The sequence below is a fragment of the Myotis nattereri genome (assembly GCF_964212035.1).
Source record: "Myotis nattereri genome assembly, chromosome: 3".
In the NCBI taxonomy this organism is placed as follows: Eukaryota; Metazoa; Chordata; class Mammalia; order Chiroptera; family Vespertilionidae; genus Myotis; species Myotis nattereri.
The window spans coordinates 181049289-181069545 of NC_138077.1; the positions used below are offsets into that span (position 1 = coordinate 181049289).

The window sequence follows — 20257 nt, forward strand, 5'->3', positions numbered from 1 at the left end:
GCTGATTAGAATGCAAAATTCAGAACTGGGTATTTCTATCCTTTTATAAATTTTAGAGTCAGCTGAACAAGTTACACTTACACAGATACACACAAACACATACACACACACACACACACACACACATGCTATGATACTGACCGAGAACAAACTGGGATTACCATTTATTTAGGTCATTTTTAATTTCAATAATGTTCATAGTTTTCTGAGTAGAGGTATTGCCAACCTTTTGTTAATATTTATTCCTAAGTAACTAAATTGTGTTCTTGGTGCTATGGTAAGTGTACGCTACTTTTAAAAATTCATTTTCTAATTACTAATTGCTGAAATACAATTCATTTTTGTATAGTGACCTTGTATTCAGTGATCTTGCTAAATTCACTTACTAATTTCAATATCCATCTACAGATTCTTTTGGATTTTTCTGTATGCTCAATTAAGTTGCTATGAATAATAACAGTTTTATTTCTTTGACTCCAATCATCATATCTTATATTTACTTTTCTTGCTTTATTCATTTGCTAGGACAGCCTGGTTTAAGACGGCCACTACAGTGGCAGACAATGTTGAATATAAGTAGCAATAGGGGGCATCCTTGTCTTGTTATTGATCTTTCTCCCATTGTCCACTGTAGCTATTTACTTCTCTACTTTCCTTAAACCCCCAACAACATAAGCAGTTATTAGGTAGGAACTCTAAACCTGCTATGAACATCCCACCTAAAGCATCACCTGCATCTGTACCCATTCTTGCTTCCTTTCCACCTGTCATAATGGAAAAGAGGCTCCATCCCCTTTCACCTTTCCTTGGGTCTCTTACTTTACCAATTTTCAACTTCTCTCTCTTCTCTCTCTCTCTCTCTCTCTCTCTCTCTCTCTCTCTCTCTCTCTCTCTCTCTCCCTCCCTCCCCCCCCTTCTTTCCCACCTGCTCAAGTTTTTATTCTCTTTCCAACAATAACCACCATCACCACCACCACAATGATCCTTTTCGATTCTATGTCCTCATCTAGCAATTGCCCCACCTCTTACATTTCCTTCTAGTTAAGATTATTCAGACTTGTCCAGCTTCCTACCCAAAATTTATTTGAACCTCCCATTCCTTGTAGGATATGTAACCAAATCAATGGTTCTTGTTCATCTTCAAATAAAGTGATCATATAACCTGGTTTGGCTGAGACAGTTCCAGATTATGCCTGTTGTCCTGCCATAATAATGAATAGAACCCCCTTCTAGTCTAAAGATGTTCTGGTTTAGGGGACAAGACCATGCTATAGCCTAGCCTACAAAAGGCCCTCAGTGATGTGCTCCATGCCTACCTCTCACCTCTAGAGATTTACCAACTGTACCAAACAGCCTTCCTCTTCTTTTATCTGAGTTTATACAATTTATTTTTTACATCTGGAAAGCAAAACCCCTACACTAATCCATATGTGGAACAGTATTCTATTGTTTTTGTGTTTTTTTGATTTTTATAAAATGTTTATTCTCTTAAATCCAATGCATTCACAGAGTGTTAACACTTTAAATGTTTATCATTTCCACCAACTGCAGCATTATCTAAGTAAACCAAAATAAGCACTTCATCATAGATATAGTCAATGATTATTAATACTTTTAAAAAAAAGAACCTAAACTTCCCCAAATTTCAGTACAGGTAGTTTAACTGTAGATTTCAGTTCTAGATGATTTAAAAAAATAGCGTGTAGAAATGATTCTTCTTAGTTAAATGTATTATATCATGTTATCAACCAACCAAATCAAAAGCAATTGCCAAGCTGAATATGTTACAAAGAAATGATAACTCTGGCTTGTACAGAAATGTGCAGTGTTTTCAAAGCTCTGAACAGTTACCTACTAATACAAATCTCCACAGCTTAACTTAGAGTTGGAAGATGAGTTTTCACAGTAATGTAATTTTAACCTCCATTTACATTCATTTTAATATATTACTAAGATGTTTACTCTATGTCACAATGGTGCTTTCCAGTGTTCACAATTTACAGTTTCAATTTATACAAGTCATTCACTAACATAAGGGGCAGTTATTACTGCTACAAACTATCCCTAAAAAAACAAAACCCCACCTTACATAGAACTCTGAAAATGGTATGACTTAAAACAGATTAATCCAACATGATTTTTAATACTTTAGCCATTTTCCATACACTAGCATGTAAACTTGCCTACTTAATATGAGAGCTACAACTTGATTCACTGAGATATTATGTAATAATTTTCTTCAACTACCTTTTTCACCTTAACTCAAAAATCTCCTGACTTGCTGGCTCTGCTTCTGTGAATTTCAAACTGTATTTTTTATTTATTTTAATTTTTTGGAGAAAGGGAAGAAAGGCAGGTTATGATAAATACACTGTAAACAGAAAAAGTTGCCCCCAAATTAAGCCTTTAAAAGTTATTTTTACTTCTACACTATTTAACACTTTAAGAGTCAATTACAATGTTTCATCTTTAACACTAATACAAATAAATTATAGTCTGCTCTACCATTCTGGGATCTAAACTTCTAAATACATGAACAGAAGAGTAAAATACTTCACTGTTCAATTAAGAAATTTAGAACAGTTATATGATTTGACTAGACTGGTCAAGGTGGTTAGAAACATACAATTATGTAGGTGGTTAGTTAAATTTGCTTCTGGGGGTTGGTAGTCAAAGAACAGAGAGTAGCAAATGAAGTAACACAAAAAAAATTATTTCCTATTTTAGGGGGGAAGGGGGAATCACAGGCCAGTTTAAACCTCTGTAGGCCTTTTGACCTACCCCTACTCAGATCTAAGAAAAATTTTTCAATTATCTGAATAACCCCTATTCTTTCTGTGAGTATCAAATTGATTGGTAGTCACATCTCCAAGTACAATCAAAAGCTTGTTGAATAAAATATTAGTAAGGTCAAAAGGAGACTACATATCAAACTGGAAAAATAATCTACTCAAGTACATTATTACATTCAGTTTTCAAATCATTTACTAACATGACAAAAGATTTGGCTTCAGTCACTCTTGTACACACAACACACCCAAACAGGCACTCCAGCCACTGATCTGCTTTGCAACACAAGGCCATAAAGGCAGAGATGGCATTCTCTAAGCCAAACTTTAAATAGATTTTTAAAAGTAATTTCTAATTTTACAGAAATGCTTCTTCAAAAAATATTTTCTCTCACTCCCTCATCTCCTATACTGAAGGATGTGTAATATGTTTTTTCCCCAAGCTAAATCTGAACCCTCAAAATTGATTCCAGGCAGATCTCCGCAAATTAAAATCAAAAACAAACATAGAAAAATTATATTTTATTTATCCTATATAATAAAAGCCTAATATGCTAAGTGACCAGTCCACCAGTCAGCCATTCAACCAATCAATGTGTAATATGCTAATGATATGCTAAGGCCACTCAACTGCTTGCTATGATGTGCACTGACCACCAGGGAACAGTCAACCAGTCACTATGACATGCATTGACCACCAGGGGGCAGATGCTCCAACTGGTAGGTTAGCTTGCTGCTGGGGTCTGGCCAATCGGGACTGAGCGAGATGGGCTGGACATGCCCTGGAGCCCTCCCAGGGGCCCTCCTCAGTTGGCCAACCTCCCATGTCCCTCCCTGGCCCCTATCGTGCACCGTGGGGTCTCTCAGCCTGGCCTGCACCCTCTCGCAATCTGGGACCCCTTGGGGGTTTTGGAGAGCCAGTTTTGGCCCTATCCTGTAGGCCAGGCCAATGGACCCCACTTGTGCACGAATTCATGCACCAGGACTCTAGTATACACACACACACACACACACACACACACACACACACACACACACTGATTGGAATCCTCCAGCATTTTAAAATCACTTTAGAGATGAATTCTGGGATTCTACTGCTCACAACTCCAAAATCTGTAATGATTTAAGGATATACTTTCTCTTGTTTCCTTCCTGGTCACCCTCTCCCCTCCATAACAGTTCAATATAGCCACGGCTCAAGTTTAATGGGAAGAGAGAGAAGTTTTTGAATAGTTTTTGTTTGTTGGTTGGTTTGTTTTACTTTGGTGATCTGGGTGGCACGTATTGCTCTTTGCCATTACGTTGAGTAACTCCCTGAGGTATGGCCCTGTGGCCAAACTGGCGTCTCTGTTCCCTGATTTTTCTAGCTGCTCCCCTGGAAATGGCATTGCCTCGGAAGCCAGAATAATCCTTACTAGCCCTTGCTTCTGGCTTCTCATGCGGTTTCTCAATGGACTTCTCAGGAGCTCCATTCTCTTCATTTTTGGTGGGAGACACTACATTGGAGCAAAGTTCTCGTAGCAGCTGCACAGGAATTGGAGAAGGCTCTTTAGGGGGCTTCTGGCACACTTCAGCATAACAGCTTTCGGGGTTCCTGTAGGGCCACAGTTACAGCTGCATTTATGTTATATCACATGGTGAAGCAGTATTTGTCCCTGATGGCTTTGCAGGATTTGGGGAAGAAACTGATATAGTTGTTGAGTTGAGAACATCCTTCTGAACAGTGGAATCCTCCACTAGATCCTTTTCTATATGAGTTGTGCTCAATGCAGGAGGCTCAGCTGTACACAAAGGACCGGTACTTGTATTGAGTTGCTGGGCAGCGGTGCAGTCGGTCTGTTCATCCTCTGCAGGCCCTGGGCAACTATCCCCTTGTCTTAACTCTTCATTATCCTTTTCTTTGTAGATACCTTTAACAACATCAGGCATCCTACTCTCCAAAACAAGTTCACCTGGTGTTCTTGATGAACTTCCAGGTAAAGGAGGAAAATTTGAGGCTAATAAGTCAAACTTTGGTGTTGGAGCCTTTGCTTCAACTGTTGAATGTTGGGGTCTTGGGATTCTGTCATCTTGTTGTTGTCTTTGACCTCTGAAAAGAGTTCTCCTGCCCCTACCATAATCCCCATTCTGTTCAATTAGCAAAGTTGGAGTCTTTTTTGGAAGGTAGCTTTGCTCCTGATGTCCTGTTACTATAGGGTTATGCCGTTCAGTTGAAAAGTTCCTTGAACCAGATCTGTTTACTGGTCCATCCCCCAATGACACAGATCCCTCTGTTGAGTGTTCTGAACCACTTGATGCCCTAAAATGAGGCTTCACGTGATTTTTTTGGAATGGTCGACCCATATTCACAGCAGCAGCAGTTGTTTTTAAGATCCTGGTGAATTAAAGCCATTCACAAAACTACTATTTGAAAACAGAGCCAGTGGTGTTTCAAAGTAAGGTGCACGATTTGGAGACCAAGACTGAGGCACAATACTATAGATGGAGTACTATCGGTGAGGACTATATACAGGCTGCATAAAGACTGGTGAGGCATACTGTGCTTGAGTTTGAATGGGCTGACTATACCTATTAGAATCCATTAATCGAAAACCATTCTTAGCAAAAAACGTATTGATGGCTTTTGTCCTTGCCATAATTGGCTTGCCCTGAAATGTTTTAACTTCTTCTCTCAAATATTTAAAAGCCTGCTGTGCACCTGTGTCTGACTGGAAAGTGATATACCAATTGCTATTGTGTGCAAACTCACAGCTATCACCTTGGGGCAGTTTCCATTCTTGAACAAAGCTTTCACTTCCTCTACTGGTGTTGTTTCAGGAATCTCTCTAAGAATCACGATACAACAGTATGACTTGGTCTCACTTTCTCACCCTTCTCATCAACTTGTCCCATGGGAGAAGGTCTCAATACTTCAAGAATTATTTCGGGGTCTGTGGTTAGCTTTTTAATTTCTCCCATGTTGGCAACTGTCCAAATTGGAATGAATTGATCACTGTACATTTGAGATATCAGGTAAAGATCCTTTGACAAATTTTCTCGTGAGAAACAGAATTCTAATTGTTTCTTCACGCATTCTTTTAGGTCTTCTGTAGAAATTGCTGAATTGCTTTCTCCGGAAATGTCATATATTTGGTAACTCAGATCTTCTGGCCCTAAAATCATTCTATTAGTTGATTCTTCAATGCCTGTAGAATTTCTTGTGGTTTCACAAGATGAATACATTACTTCATATTCCTTACACATATCATCTGAAAGCTCTGTATTACCCTCAGGATGAGACCCTGATGTTGCTGCTGTTTCATGCCAAGAGCTTTCAGTTCCATGAGTTACTGGCGTGACATCACTATTTCCAAGAGGAATTTCCTGCCACACTTTGGCATTAGGATTTAAACCAGTTACTTTAGATGTTACCTGCTCCACGAAGAGCAACATGCCTTCCCGGTTCGACCCAATCATTCTCGCCGCTGCTACTCCAAATGGCTTACAGGCCCGAGCCCCAAACACTGGGATAAGGACACTCGCCCGGCCCAAGCACCCAGCAGCGGACCTGGCTCCTCCCCCCGCCGTCAGCTGCTGAATTCTCCAATATTCTATTATTAAGCAAAGTTATTTGTATGCCAAACTATCAAAATGTCAAAGTTTTTATTTCAGCCTTGCTTTTATGATCCATTGTGCCACAGGGTAGCACTATTCAGGTTCCAGACAGAAAGTAACTGGAGTGGCAGTCTTATGTATGCAACCAGATGGATTTCCTGACTTTCCCTCTTCTCCTTTCTAGTAGACACAGAAACATACTACAGACATAAATCATTGTTCTGATGCCAAATTCAGAAAAATAATTTTTTTCTCATGATTTTGGGGGAAAAACAAAACACCCGGAAGTCTATTTTAGGCTGTTGGCTATTTCAGAGCCAATCTCCCTTTTCAAGGAGAGAAAAGTGGGCTCCTAAGCCAATTCCAAAAATGATTTAAAAAAACAAAAACAAAAAAAAGGAATGATGACTCCTCTGGGACATGGATTGCTGACACAGCTCCCAAAAGGAACAGGCACAGGATATAAATAAAAGTAATATATCCCTGCTCTGGAAGAGCACATAGTCGAGAGAAGAGAGGATTCTACAATATAGAAGGAAGCAGGAAAGCTCAAGGTCCAGCCTGCTCACCAAAGATGCTGCTGCATGAAGGACCTGCTTAAGCATCATTCATTGACTCAACAAGTATTTAGTGAACAGTCTAGGCATTGATCCAGGTGACAGTAATAGAGTGGTGAACAATTTGCTTTGCTTTTTTACTGACTTGTATACATTCTTTTGGGTTTTCTTTTGTTTTTATTGATTTGTAGTTCTTTATATATTCTGGATGTCAATCCTTTTTCAGTTGTATGCATTATATATAATATTTTCTCTCCCAGTCAATGGCTGCCTTTCTCTTTAACTGTGGTGTCCTTTTTTTGTTCAAAGGTTTTAAAATTTGAATGTTGTCAAATCTACTAGTCTTTTCTATCATGGTTTGTGCATTAAGACATTCTTCTCTGTCCTGTTATCATAAAGACATTCTTCTATATGTTATTAGTATAAATATTCATTTTATATCATTAATACCTCTGGAATTTATTTTTGTGTACAATATGACAAAGTAATTTTATTTTTTTCCATATGGGCAGCTAATTGATCCAGTTTCACTTACTAAGTGACAGAACTGATTTGTAATGTGTCATTTACTTTTTTAAAAATATATTTTTATTGATTTCAGAGAGGAAGGGAGAGGGAGAAGCTGCAAAAACAGGCATCTCTGCCTCGCTGCTGATTTTAAAGACAATACTTCTACTATCTATTTAGCACACTGTAGCTTTTAGCAAATATCCTTATCAGGTTAAGAATAGTCTCTTCTATCTCTAGCTTGCTTAATCTTTTTTTTTTTAATATGCATTCAGTTTTTTATTTTATTGTTTAAAGTATTACATATGTCTCCTTTTTCCCGATTGACCCCCCCCCTCCACAACCACCCTTGCCCAAGACAAGCCCCCACTGCCCCAGTGTCTGTGTCCACTGGTTTTGCTAATATGTGTGCATACAAGTCCTTTGGTTGATCTCTAACCCCCCGCCCCCTGCCTTCTCTCTGAGGTTGGACGGTCTGTACAGTGTTACCTTGTCTCGGGATCTATATTTGTTCATCAGTATATGTTGTTCATTATATCCCACATATAAGTGAGGTCATGTGATACTTATCTTTCTCCGACTGGCTTATTTCTCTTAGCATAATGCTCTCCAGTTCCATCCATGCTGTTGCAAATGGTAAAAGTCCTTTCTTGTTTATAGAAATGTAGTATTCCATTCCGTAGATGTACTACAGTTTTTTAATCTACTCATCTGCTGATGGGCACTTAGGTTGTTTCCAAATCTTAGCTATTGTAAATTGTGCTGCTATGAACATAGGGGTGCATATATCCTTTCTGATTGGTGTTTCTGGTTTCTTGGGATATAATCCTAGAAGTGGGATTACTGGGTAAATAGGAGTTACATTTTTAACTTTTTGACAGTGTCTGCACCAGTCTGCATTCCCACCAGCAGTGCACAAGGGCTCCCTTTTCTCCACATCCTCATCAGCACTTGTCATTTGTTGATTTGTTGATTTGTTGATGATAGCCATTCTGACAGGTGTGAGATGGTACCTCATTGTTGTTTTGATTTGCATTTCTCCGATGATTAGTGACTGAGCATGTTTTCATATGTCTCTTGGCCTTCTGAATGTCCTCTTTTGAAAAATGTCTATTTAGGTCTTTTGCCCATTCTTTGATTGGACTGTTTATCTTCCTTTTGTTACGTTGTATGAGTTCCCTGTAAATTTTGGAGATTAAACACTTATCTGAAATAGTAATGGCAAATATGTTCTCCCATGCAGTGGGCTTTCTTGTTGTTTTGTTGATGGTTTCTTTTGCTGTGCAGAAACCGTAGTTCCATTTGCTTATTTTATCCTTAGTTTCCATTGCCCTTGGAGCTGTATTGGTAAAGATAGAGCTACCACATATGTCTGATATTTTGCTGCCAATGGAGTCTTCTAAGATTTTTATCGTTTCCTGTCTTACATTTAAGTCCTTTAACCATTTTGAATTTATTTTTGTGTATGGTATAAGTTGGTGATCTAGTTTCATTTTTTTGCCTGTATCTGGCCAATTTTCCCAGCACCATTTATTGAAGAGACTGTCTTGACTCCATTGTATGCTCTTGCCACCTTTGTCAAATATTAATTGAGCATAATGGCTTGGGTCTATTTCTGGGTTCTGTGTTTTGTTCCATTGGTCTATATGTCTGTTCTTGTCCCAGTACCAGGCAGTTTTGAGAACCGTGGCTCTGTAATACTGCTTGCTATCTGGTCGCTTGCTTAATCTTGAATGCACGTTTCATTTTATTCACTGCTGCTTCTGTGTTTATTCAGATGGTCATGTAGTTTTCCTCTTTTAATGCTAACATGGTAAAGTAATTAATTTTAAAGTTAGCATCCTAGTAGCACCAGAATAAACTCTATTTGGTCATAGAACTTTTTATTTATGCACTAGAGGCCTGGTGCATGAAATTCATGTATGGGTAGGGTTCCTAGGCAATCAGGGCCGATCTGCGGGGAGACCAGTGGGGCGATTGGGGTACCCTGGCCCCCACCTTGGCTGGCCTGGGGCCTGAGGGCAGCTCCTGTGTTGAGCGTCTGCCTCCTGGTGGTCAGTGTACATCATAGCGACTGGTTAGTCCACCAGTCGTTCTGCTGTTAGGTCGATTTGCATATTAGGCTTTTATTATATAGGATTACTGGGTATGATATGCTATATTTTGTTTAAGTTTTGACATCTACATTAATAAGTGACTGTCCTAAAATTTTCCTTTTTTATTTTCTTTTGTATTTTATCATTACTTTTCTTTTTTCTAATTTTTAAACTAATTTTTAATCTCTATTTTATAACATTCATTTAAGATTATAAATCATAGCCTTAGATGCAGTTTTAAGATGTGGTCCCTTCATTATCATTCAGGTTTAAATATTTCATAATTTCCATTATGATTTCTACTTTCACCAATGAATTATTTAGAAGTATGCATGTGAAGTGGTGGTGGCTATTGTTTTGTTAAGGGATTTCTAATTTACTCCATTGTTAAAGAATGTTATCTATGCAATACTGGGGTTTTGGTGTTCTCTTTTTCCATAACAATTTTAATTTTTTTTCTTAAAGTCTGTTATGTCTGAAAGTAATACTGTGTCCTAGCTTTCTTTTGGTTAACATTTTCCTGAAATTTTTTTCATTACTTTCTTTTTATTTAATTTTTAATTTGTAATTATGAAATATTATAAACATTGAGAAAATATAACCCTAATGACATCTATGTACCAATCACAGGGACTCAATAAATGTTTACATCTTGCCCAAAACAGGACACTTTTAGTGTCAAATTCACAAGAATGAGATGACACTTGTATAAAAGCTACTGAACTAACAAAAAGGGCAGAAATTAATAAAGTAATTTTTCATAATGAAATGAGAAGACAATTGACAAAAGCAAATCTAAGGAGATGAGGGGGAAGGACAGTCTTAAGATTTTACATTAATCTAAAAATAATGCTTTATTGCATCCATTCTAAGATATCAATGATTATAAGATACATCCCAATGCCAAAGATGTTAACATATGAAAAAATAATGTAGAATCAATGAGATAAAGCACCAGCAGAAAAAGTCAGTGCCAAAACTATTAATAATCCATCATGGTACACTGCTAACCTCTCCTGTGATAGACTAAAAGAAAAGAGGACAGTTGGCTCATAATCAGTCAACTCTAATGATCAACAAGATTGGAGACTCTCATAGCCAGTTAGCCTGGAGATCAAATCACCCCTGGTATTGCCGACAATCAAGGCTTAACTACAACAAGACTGCGCACAAAGACCACTAGGGGGTGCACCAAGAAAAGATACAAAAATGCGGAGACAAAGAAACAGGACGCAAATGTCAGAAATGGAAGATATAGAGCTCAAAACCACACTTTTAAGATCTCTCAAGAACTGTCTAGAAGCTGCCGATAAACTTAGTAAGGCCCTCGAAAAGACTGGTGAGACCGCCGATAAATGTAGTGAGATCCTCAAGAAATCTAATGAGACCCTCGATTTTGTGATAAAGAACCAACTAGAAATTAAGCATACACTGACTGAAATAAAGAATATTATACAGACACCCAACAGCAGACCAGAGGAGCGCAAGAATCCAGTCAAAGGTTCGAAACGCGAAGAAGCAAAAAACACCCAACTGAAAAAGCAAAATGAAAAAAGAATCCGAAAATACGAAGATAGTGTAAGGAGCCTCTGGGACAGCTTCAAACGTACCAACATCAGAATTATAGGGGTGCCAGAAGATGAGAGAGAGCAAGATATTGAAAACCTACTTGAAGAAATAATGACAGAAAACTTCCCCCACCTGGTGAAAGAAATAGACTTACAAGTCCAGGAAGCGCAGAGAACCCCAAACAAAAGGAATCCAAAGAGGATCACACCAAGACACATCATAATTAAAATGCCAAGAGCAAAAGACAAAGAGAGAATCCTAAAAGCAGCAAGAGAAAGAAACCCAGTTACCTACAAGGGAATACCCATACGACTGTCAGCTGATTTCTCAACAGAAACTTTGCAGGCCAGGAGGGAGTGGCAAGAAATATTCAAAGTGATGAATACCAAGAACCTACAACCAAGATTACTTTATCCAGCAAAGCTATCATTCAGAACTGAAGGTCAGATAAAGAGCTTCACAGATAAGGAAAAGCTAAAGGAGTTCATCACCACCAAACCAGTATTATATGAAATGCTGAAAGGTATCCTTTAAGAAGAGGAAGAAGAAGAAAAAGGTAAAGATACAAATTATGAACAACAAATATGCATCTATCAACAAGTGAATCTAAGAATCAAGTGAATAAATAATCTGGTGATCATAATAGAATCAGGGACATAGAAAGGGAATGGACTGACTATTCTTGGGGGGGAAAGGGGTGTGGGAAATGCGAGAAGAGACTGGACAAAAATCGTGCACCTATGGATGAGGACAGGGGGTGGGGAGTGAGGGCGGAGAGTAGTGTGGGAACTGGGAGGAGGGGAGTTATGGGGGGAAAAAAGAGGAACAAATGTAATAATCTGAACAATAAAGATTTAATTAAAAAAAAAAAAAGATTGGAAAATGGAGTACCCAGTTTCACTAACCGGTAAAAAAGTGTTACTTTAAATCACATATGGACTAATAGTTTTTGAAAACTCACAATATATTTATCATTAAAACTATGTTGAATATAATTCACCTTATTTGGATGATTCCTAAGGCCCTGTAGAATTCTTCAGAATCTGAGATTCATTTTATCTATGGTAATTATTAATTACAACAGTAACTACCATTGACTAAGAATCTAAGTCCCAGACACTGTGTTTGGATACTTTTTAATGTATCAATTAATTTGCTACTCATAATTTCATGATTAAATGACATGACTCCTATTCCAGAGAGATAAAGAAAATGCAGAGCTGAATAGATGAGTTGCCTGAAGTCACAAAGCTAATTATTAGCAAAATCCAGATTGGAATTCCATTTCATATATGGACTGTTCTTGTCTCTACTCCATACTACCTCTTTAATGTTAGTATATCTCCATTTTTTAGATTTTACCTGTAAATGTCAATATTTTGCTTTTAGCTAGTATGTTGGGAAGGAGGAAAAATCACACCAGGACTTAACCAACATTCTACTTTTCCATTAAGGCAAGGGCACCATCTAGTGGCACACACTCTGCCACCAATACAATCCAAGGAAGTAGATGGGAAGGAAATGGTTTCTCACTCTTCTGCTTTCCTCAGCTGGTTTTACACTACCTTGCGACAAGTTGGGAATTTTTATGTTAACTCTTCTAGTCAAGAAATACAGAATCATGGTGACATTAAGGACTGAACAGGGTTTTGGAGACAGGACCAAGTTCAATCCCAGATTCACCATTTACTGTGTAACCTTGGAAAGTTACTAAAAGTAGCTTGAATCTCAGCCTCCTCACATGTAAAATGAAGTAACACCATTTACCTAACAAGGTTATCATGAAAATACAAGTGTAAATAATCCAGCACAGTGCCTAATCGTGAGCTTCCTCAATTACTACTGGTTCCTTTCCCTAGACTCCTTTCATGTAAAATAAAACCACACGGGTGTTTTGTTTTGTTTTTAGAAAATATATCATACAACTGGCTTATATTGTGCTTAAGATAACTTCTACAGCTTCTTTGTATGTAATCTATAGTAAATACTCTGCAACATTTATTCATTATTTTATAAATATACAAAATCAACAATAAGCATTTTTGTTGTTACATAACTTACTATGTACCAGGCACTTTTGACAGTGGATGGGGAACTCACTATCAAATGGGGAAATCAGACAAGTTAAAATGTAGGTACTTTCATGGCTATAAGTGACAAATGTTGTGATAAGGCAGAGGAGAGGGTATATGAATCAGGAATGCTTCACAACAGAACCAACATTTGAAAAGTCTCTTAAAAGATGAGCTCACCAGGGAGGGCACAGAAAATTCCTGATAGAGAAACAATGTCAACTGGAAATATTGGGTGAAGTATATAAGTAATCGTCTAACCATTATACACCTGAAACTAATACAAAATAATACTGAATGTAAACCATAATTGAAAGATAAAATTAAAAATATGTATCTCAAGATCAATGAGGAATGAAGAAACACAATGAGGGAACATGAAGTAGAATGTAGTTGGAATATAGGATGGATGGAGAGGTGGAAAGAGATCTACGGTGTGGATCAATGTAAGCTCATTAAGTTCATTTGGACTCTAGATGATAGATGCATATCAATCACCATCACCGTTACATCAACATCCATAGCATATATATATGTTGTGTACTAGTGTGAAACCCTATGCAAACATTATTGCTAAACCTCACAACAACCCTGTGTGGTGGAGAGACTGTTCCATGATGTGGACTCTCAAGTTAGATCAAGCTAGATCCAAGCCAGAACAGATATTGTTTCTCATAATAACTCTCAGAGACTGTTTGAGCAGTCCCTCCCCTATACTGCCTGGTGTGCTAGCTCATGCTGATTCCTGGAACAGGCCATTGTATCTAAGCATTTCCCCCTATGTAGGGTGGATCATACCCCAGTACCTCTGCCCATTTGCCCTGTTCTATATACTAGTAACTAGGGGCCCAGTGCACAAATTTGTGCACCTTGAAAGGACCTGTGGGCCGTGAGGCTGCAGTGGGCACTATTGAGCCTATCTCAAGCCAAGAAAGCAGTTAATTACAGACTGAGTGGTGACTGAGGTCAATAGCAAGTGCTTAGAAAAGCAATTAAGTCAAGAAGACAGAAGGAAAACCAAAGGAAAGAAATAAAACAGTAAACATTTTCTAAATTCTTTATACTATCATATATATACCATCATCTGCTCAAAATAAGCCTGTCTCATTCCTGTCCTGCAACTTCACCAAAAGAATAGGTTACCACTAGAAGCTGATTCACCTAGTTATGATAGAGTTGGTTCTTCTTTAGATACAATGGGGTACTAGAAACTATATCCCCAACTCTGCATTCTTTCTTGCCTTTAGCTATTTGGAAACTGAACAAGCAATTAAAAGCAGCATGAAGCTATTAGATCTGCACTGACTAATATAGTAGCCACTAGCCATAGGTGGCTACTGGGCACCTGAAGGGCAGCTAGTTGGAACTGAGATGTGCCATAATGTAAAGACACCCTGGATTGGGAAGACTTAGTATCTATATATATGAAAGCCTAAGTAACCATTATACCTGAACGACCAGAACGACTGGAACACCAATCACTATAATGCACACGGACCACCAGAGGGCAGACACTCAACACAGGAGCTGCCCCCTGGTGGTCAGTGTGCTCCCAAAGCCAAACTCCTGTGGCCCCTCTCCCCAGCCCCAGCCAGCTTCCCGTGGCTCCTCCCCGCAGCCAGCCAGCCCCTGGATAGGCCTCAATCACCAGCCAGGCTAAGGGACCACACCTGTGCACAAATTTGTGCACCAGGCCTCTAGTTTAGGAAATAATGCAAAATATCTCATTAATAACTGTTTTACGGATTACGTGTTGAAAAAAATTTCTGGGTATTATTTATTTGGCCTAAGCAAATATATTATTAAAATTAATTTCACCTATCTCTTTCTACTTTTTAAATGTGGCTACTGTAAAAATTTTAAAGTATATATGTGGCTCACATATTTCTACTGGATGTTGCTGCTACATCACTGTTGTTAAAGAATGTTGAACAAAAAGAACAAAGAAGCAAAAAGTAGGAATTTTTCATAGTTTTTTCTACTGTTTGCTCTACTACCAACACTATAACTCATTTTCCAACCCCTGTCCTTGATTATAAAACAGAGGTTAAACAAAAAAATTAGTAGCTACATAAGTCATGGATACAACATTAAATCATAGGCCAAAAGAGTTTAGCCCTGGTTCTGGTACTGACTAGCAGTTACCCTGGAGAAATCATTTTTTCTCTCTGGCCTTAGTTACTTACCTAACGAAGCTAAACTAAATTTAGACTTCCATGAGTCTGTCAAAACATTGTTTTTCTTTCTGTCAAAATTGGTTTTCATAAAAATGAGTAAATACTCACTCTGAGTCTAACACATCCTCGGCGAGAGCCTCTCATCATTTTGTCCTTGGACTAAAAGAAAAACAAAAACATTCAATGAATAAAAGTTTAACTGATTATTTTTAGAATCATCTAGGGATTAAGAGACAAAATTTATAGTAATATCCCTCCATTCTCCCCATCCCTCTTCCCCCCAAATCATTTCGAGATAGAAATTAGCAGGTTTAAAATGAAATTGTTTTACAGTCTATACAAATAAACCTAATTATAGGATTTTATGAACACCTTTAATGTAGCATATCATATATATATATAAAGCCAGCGACTGGAACGCTGTAACAAACAGAACGACAGGTCGCTATGATGCCCACTGGCCGGCCAACCTCTCTCGGCCCCTCCCCCCAGCTGGCCCTGCTCCCAATTGGCCTCTCCCAACCTGATCAAGGGCAGGGCAGCCGGCCAACCCCCCAGCAGCCCCTCACCCTAGCCAGCCCAACCCCAGATCAGCCCCCCCACACCAATTAGGGGCGGGGCCGGCTCGCCAACTGTCTGTGGCCCCTCCCTCTAGCCAACCACGCCCCCAATTGGTCCCCCACCCCATCAGCTTGCAGCCCCTCCCCCCAGCCAGCTCAGCTCAGCCCCCCCCATCGGCACCCCCGCTCTGATCAGGGGCAGGGCCGGCCAGCCAACCGCCTGCGGCCCCTCCCCCTGGCTTATCCCGTCCTCAATCAGTCCCCCACACACCAATCGGGGGTGGGGCCAGCCAGCCAACTACCCACAGTCCCTCCCCCGGGCCACTGGCCCCCCGATTGGCCCCCCTACCCCATTTGGGGGCAGGACCAGCCAGCCCCACACCCAATCAGCCCCCACCACCCCAATCGGCCCTCAGCCCTTCCCCCCAACCAACTCTGCCCCCATCAGCCCCCCCACACTCCAATCAGGGGCAAGACCGATGGCTACCGCCCGCAGCCCCTCTCCACGGCTGGCCCCGTCCCCAATCGGCCCCCCCACCCCAATCGGGGACGGGGTTTGTCAGCTGTCTCCTCCTCCCAACAGGCCCAGCCCCAATACTCCCCGATCAGGGTCAGGCAGGCCAGACCTCACCCACGCACAAATTCATGCACTGGGCCTCTAGTTACACTATAGTTTTCATTCTTCCATCATGCCCCTTAACTCTAGACCAGTGTTTCTCATATTCTAGTGAATTTGAGAATCACCTGCAAGGCTAAGAATCACCTGGGAGTTTAAGAATCACTCCCAGATGATTCTGACTCAGGCAGATAGAGGACCACATTTTGAGGAATATTATTTTAGCTTTATCTCTTTGCAATTCTATAAATGGGTCACATTTTTTCCTGCTGACATTTTTTCATCCAAAAATTCCTCAGCTTGGAATATCTTTGACCCTGATTTCTGCCGTGCTGTCACTGATCACATAATGTGCCTTAGCTCTGTCTGGTTTGGATTCCCATCCCTGAGCTCCCAGAGTCTTCTGTGTTCCCCTGTTGTGGCCTGTACCACCCTGTGCAATAAAGGCTAGTTAACTTGTCTGACTCACCCATTAAGACTGCACATTCCTTAAGGATAGGAATTGTATCTGGCTTATGCTTTAGAACAGTGTCTGCAACACATGAGGTTCTCAAAAAAATATTTACTCAAAAAACATTGCTTATCCTTTGTCTCTTACTAGACTGAGCCAAGCAAAGACTATGTTCTGCACAATAAGTCCTATGGTAACAAGCAGAAAATAGTCCTAAAAATCACTTAGTGGTGTGTAATAAAATAAAATGAAACCTTAAATAATCAAAGTTTTCAAAATATTTAATACCTCAACAACCAGTACTTTTCTGTACTCCCCTATGTAAGAAGCAAAAGAAGCCAATATCATGAAGTTATGTTTTAAAGAATTGTCTCACTTTAAACCATAGATGCCTACATCCAAAGTACTGAGCCCTAGGCAAACTTCCAGCTATAAGTTAACTAAGTTCTAGGGATTTAAAGTGCCATGGTGACTATAGTTAACAATACTATACTTGGAACATTGCTAAAAGAGTAGATCTTAAAAGTTCTCAACACACACACACACACACACACACACACACACGCACGCACACACGATAACTATGTGAGGTGATGGATGTGTTAACTAACCTTGTTGTGGTAATCATTTTATAATATATGAGTATGTATATCAAATCATTACATTGTATACCTTAAACTTACACAATGTTACATGTCAGTTATATCTCAATAAAGCTGGAAAAAAATAATACAATATTTCTTGGGGGATATTCGCAGGTCTGTACACAAAGGTCTGTCTTATCCTTCTCATTGACTGCATTATAATCTATGAATATAGACCAACAATTTTCTTTTTTATTTAAATAACTAGAGGCCCAGTACACGAATTCGTGCACCAGTGGGGTCCCTCTGCCTGGCCTGCGGGATCAGGCCAAAACGGGCTCTCTGACATCCCCCAAGGGGTCCCTGATTGCGAGAGGGCGCAGGCCAAGCAGGAACCCCACCGGTGCATGATCGGGGCTGGGGAGGGACTGCAGGAGGGCTCCAGGGTTTGTCCGGCCTGTCTCGCTCAGTCCCAATCGGCCAGACCCCAGCAGCAAGCTAACCTACCAGTCAGAGCGTCTGCCCACTGGTGGTCAGTGCATGTCAGAGTGAGCAGTTGAGCGGCCTTAGCATATCATTAGCATATTATGCTTTGATTGGTTGATCGGCCACCTGGATGACCGGACACTTAGCATATTAGGCTTTTATTATATAGGATTCTTTATTCAAAGTATTACATGTCCCCCTTTTTCCCCCCCATTGACCCCCTCCAGCCCACTCCTGTCCCCTCTCCCCCACCCCAAGCCTTCAGCACCCTATTATCTGTGTCCATGGGTTATGCATATATGCATACAAGGCATAAACCAGCAATTTTCAACTGGTGTGCTGCAAGAGGCACACTGATGTGTTGTTAGAATATTAAAAACATGCAATATCTAACTAGTCAGGAGCACTGACCTCTTTTCCCTTAGATTGTCAAATAAAAAAATGACAACTGCCAACACAACAATAGCCATCCAGTGTGAGTGAATCAGAAGCATACCTATTTTTTATCAGTTCAGCAAAAAATATAATTTTTGGTGTGCCGCAAAATTTTAGTTATTAGTTTGTATGTGCCATGAGATGAAAAGAGTTGAAAAATCACCGAATTAAATCAACAGAATAGAAGTCTAGAAATAAACTCAAAGAGTTTTTGGTCAATTGATTTTGACAAGGATACCAAGATCATCAGAATAGCCTTTCCAATAGAGGGTGCTAATACAACCGGTTACCAGCCGTGGGCAAACTACGGCCCGTGGGCCAGATCCGGCTCGTTTGAAATGAATAAAACTAAAAAAAAAAAAAAAGACCGTACCCTTTTATGTAATGATGTTTACTTTGAATTTATATTAATTCACACAAACACTCCATCCATGCTTTTGTTCCGGCCCTCCGGTCCAGTTTAAGAACCCATTGTGGCCCTCAAGTCAAAAAGTTTGCCCACCCCTGGGTTAGACCCATATGAAAAGAATGAAGTTGGGCCCCTACCCTATATCATATAAGTGCATTAAACTACGAATAATAAGCTAAAACTATTAAACTCTTAGAAGAAAACACAGTTATAAATCTTTGTGATCTTGAATGAGGCAATGGTTTCTTAGCTATGATGTCAAAAGCACAAGCAAACAAAAGAAAAAAATACAGTTGACCCTTGAACAGCAGAGGTTTAAAATGTGAGTCCACTTGTTCACACAAACCATATTATTCAAAGGTCAACTGTATTTTGATCCTCAGGAATCTGCATATGTAGAAGAGCAACTTAAGTCATATGGGGATTTTGACTCAGGGAGCTAGACACCCCTAATCCCCCATGCTGTTCAAGACCAACTGCAAATAAAATAAATATTATCAAACTTAAAAACATTTATGCTTTAAAGGATACTATCAAGAAAGTGAAAAGATAAACTGTGGAAAGAAAGTAGTTTCAGTCATATATCTGGTAAGGGACTAGTATCCAGAATATATAAAGAATTTTTACAACTCAACAATAAAGACAAATAACCCAATTTAAAAATGGGCCAAGGATTTGAATAGATACTTCTCCTAAGCAAACCAAATTGACAGTATCAGCTGGTGATCGTGTTAAAAAGGAAATTAAGTAGGGTGGTGACCAGAAAGTTGTGGAGGAGAGAGGTTCTACTTTAACTTAGATGACTTTAAAAGACTATGAGGAGTTGATATCTGAGCTGAGATTTGAATCAGAGGAGCCAGCCAAGTGAAGAATCTTAGAGGAAAGTTCAAGGCAGAAGGAACAGCAGGAAATGATTCATTAATCTTGGACTGACTTGTTTGGTATGCACAACAGGAAGTATTTCGCTTTCGGAGAACAATAAAAATAGGTTTATTTGTGTTACTCTTATTAATTTGTGCAGTTATTCAGTGTCTGGTAAGTTAATGTTCAAGAAAAAATATTAATTTTTATTAAAATGTTCTATTATTTTATGTTGATGATTACTCATTTATTTCAGCCCTTTGTATTCAGCATGTCTCTATGGAAATAAACCTATATTTCTATGAAAATTGAAGGTTTGTTTTTTTGCGGCCCACCTAAGCTTAAACCTTATTTGGCCCGTGTTAGCCTTTGAGTTTGACATACTTGCTTTACACGGAAGAGTTAAAATAGTAGTAGGTCTCTTAATTGTCACACTCTGACTATATTCAATTACTTTACATGAACTTCAGTGTGTCACATAAAACATGTCATCT

General features: G+C 39.3%; 1 protein-coding gene and 1 pseudogene across 10 annotated transcripts in view; both read right to left on the reverse strand.

The window, feature by feature from the left end:
- Positions 1-20257, reverse strand: part of OSBPL9 (oxysterol binding protein like 9) — a gene marked incomplete at its 5' end in the record, with an annotated part of 167571 nt that overhangs the window by 127662 nt on the left and 19652 nt on the right. For all 9 annotated transcript variants that reach the window (XR_013995725.1, XM_081087136.1, XM_081087134.1 and 6 more), the window contains one exon: positions 15470-15520. Coding sequence is in view for 7 of the 9 variants with exons in the window: in XM_081087136.1 (XP_080943262.1) it covers positions 15470-15520 (51 nt within the window). The remainder of the gene's footprint in view (positions 1-15469; positions 15521-20257) is intronic.
- Positions 4047-6221, reverse strand: LOC308517280 (la-related protein 4-like; annotated as a pseudogene). Its single transcript has one exon. The product of its transcript is annotated as a la-related protein 4-like (transcript).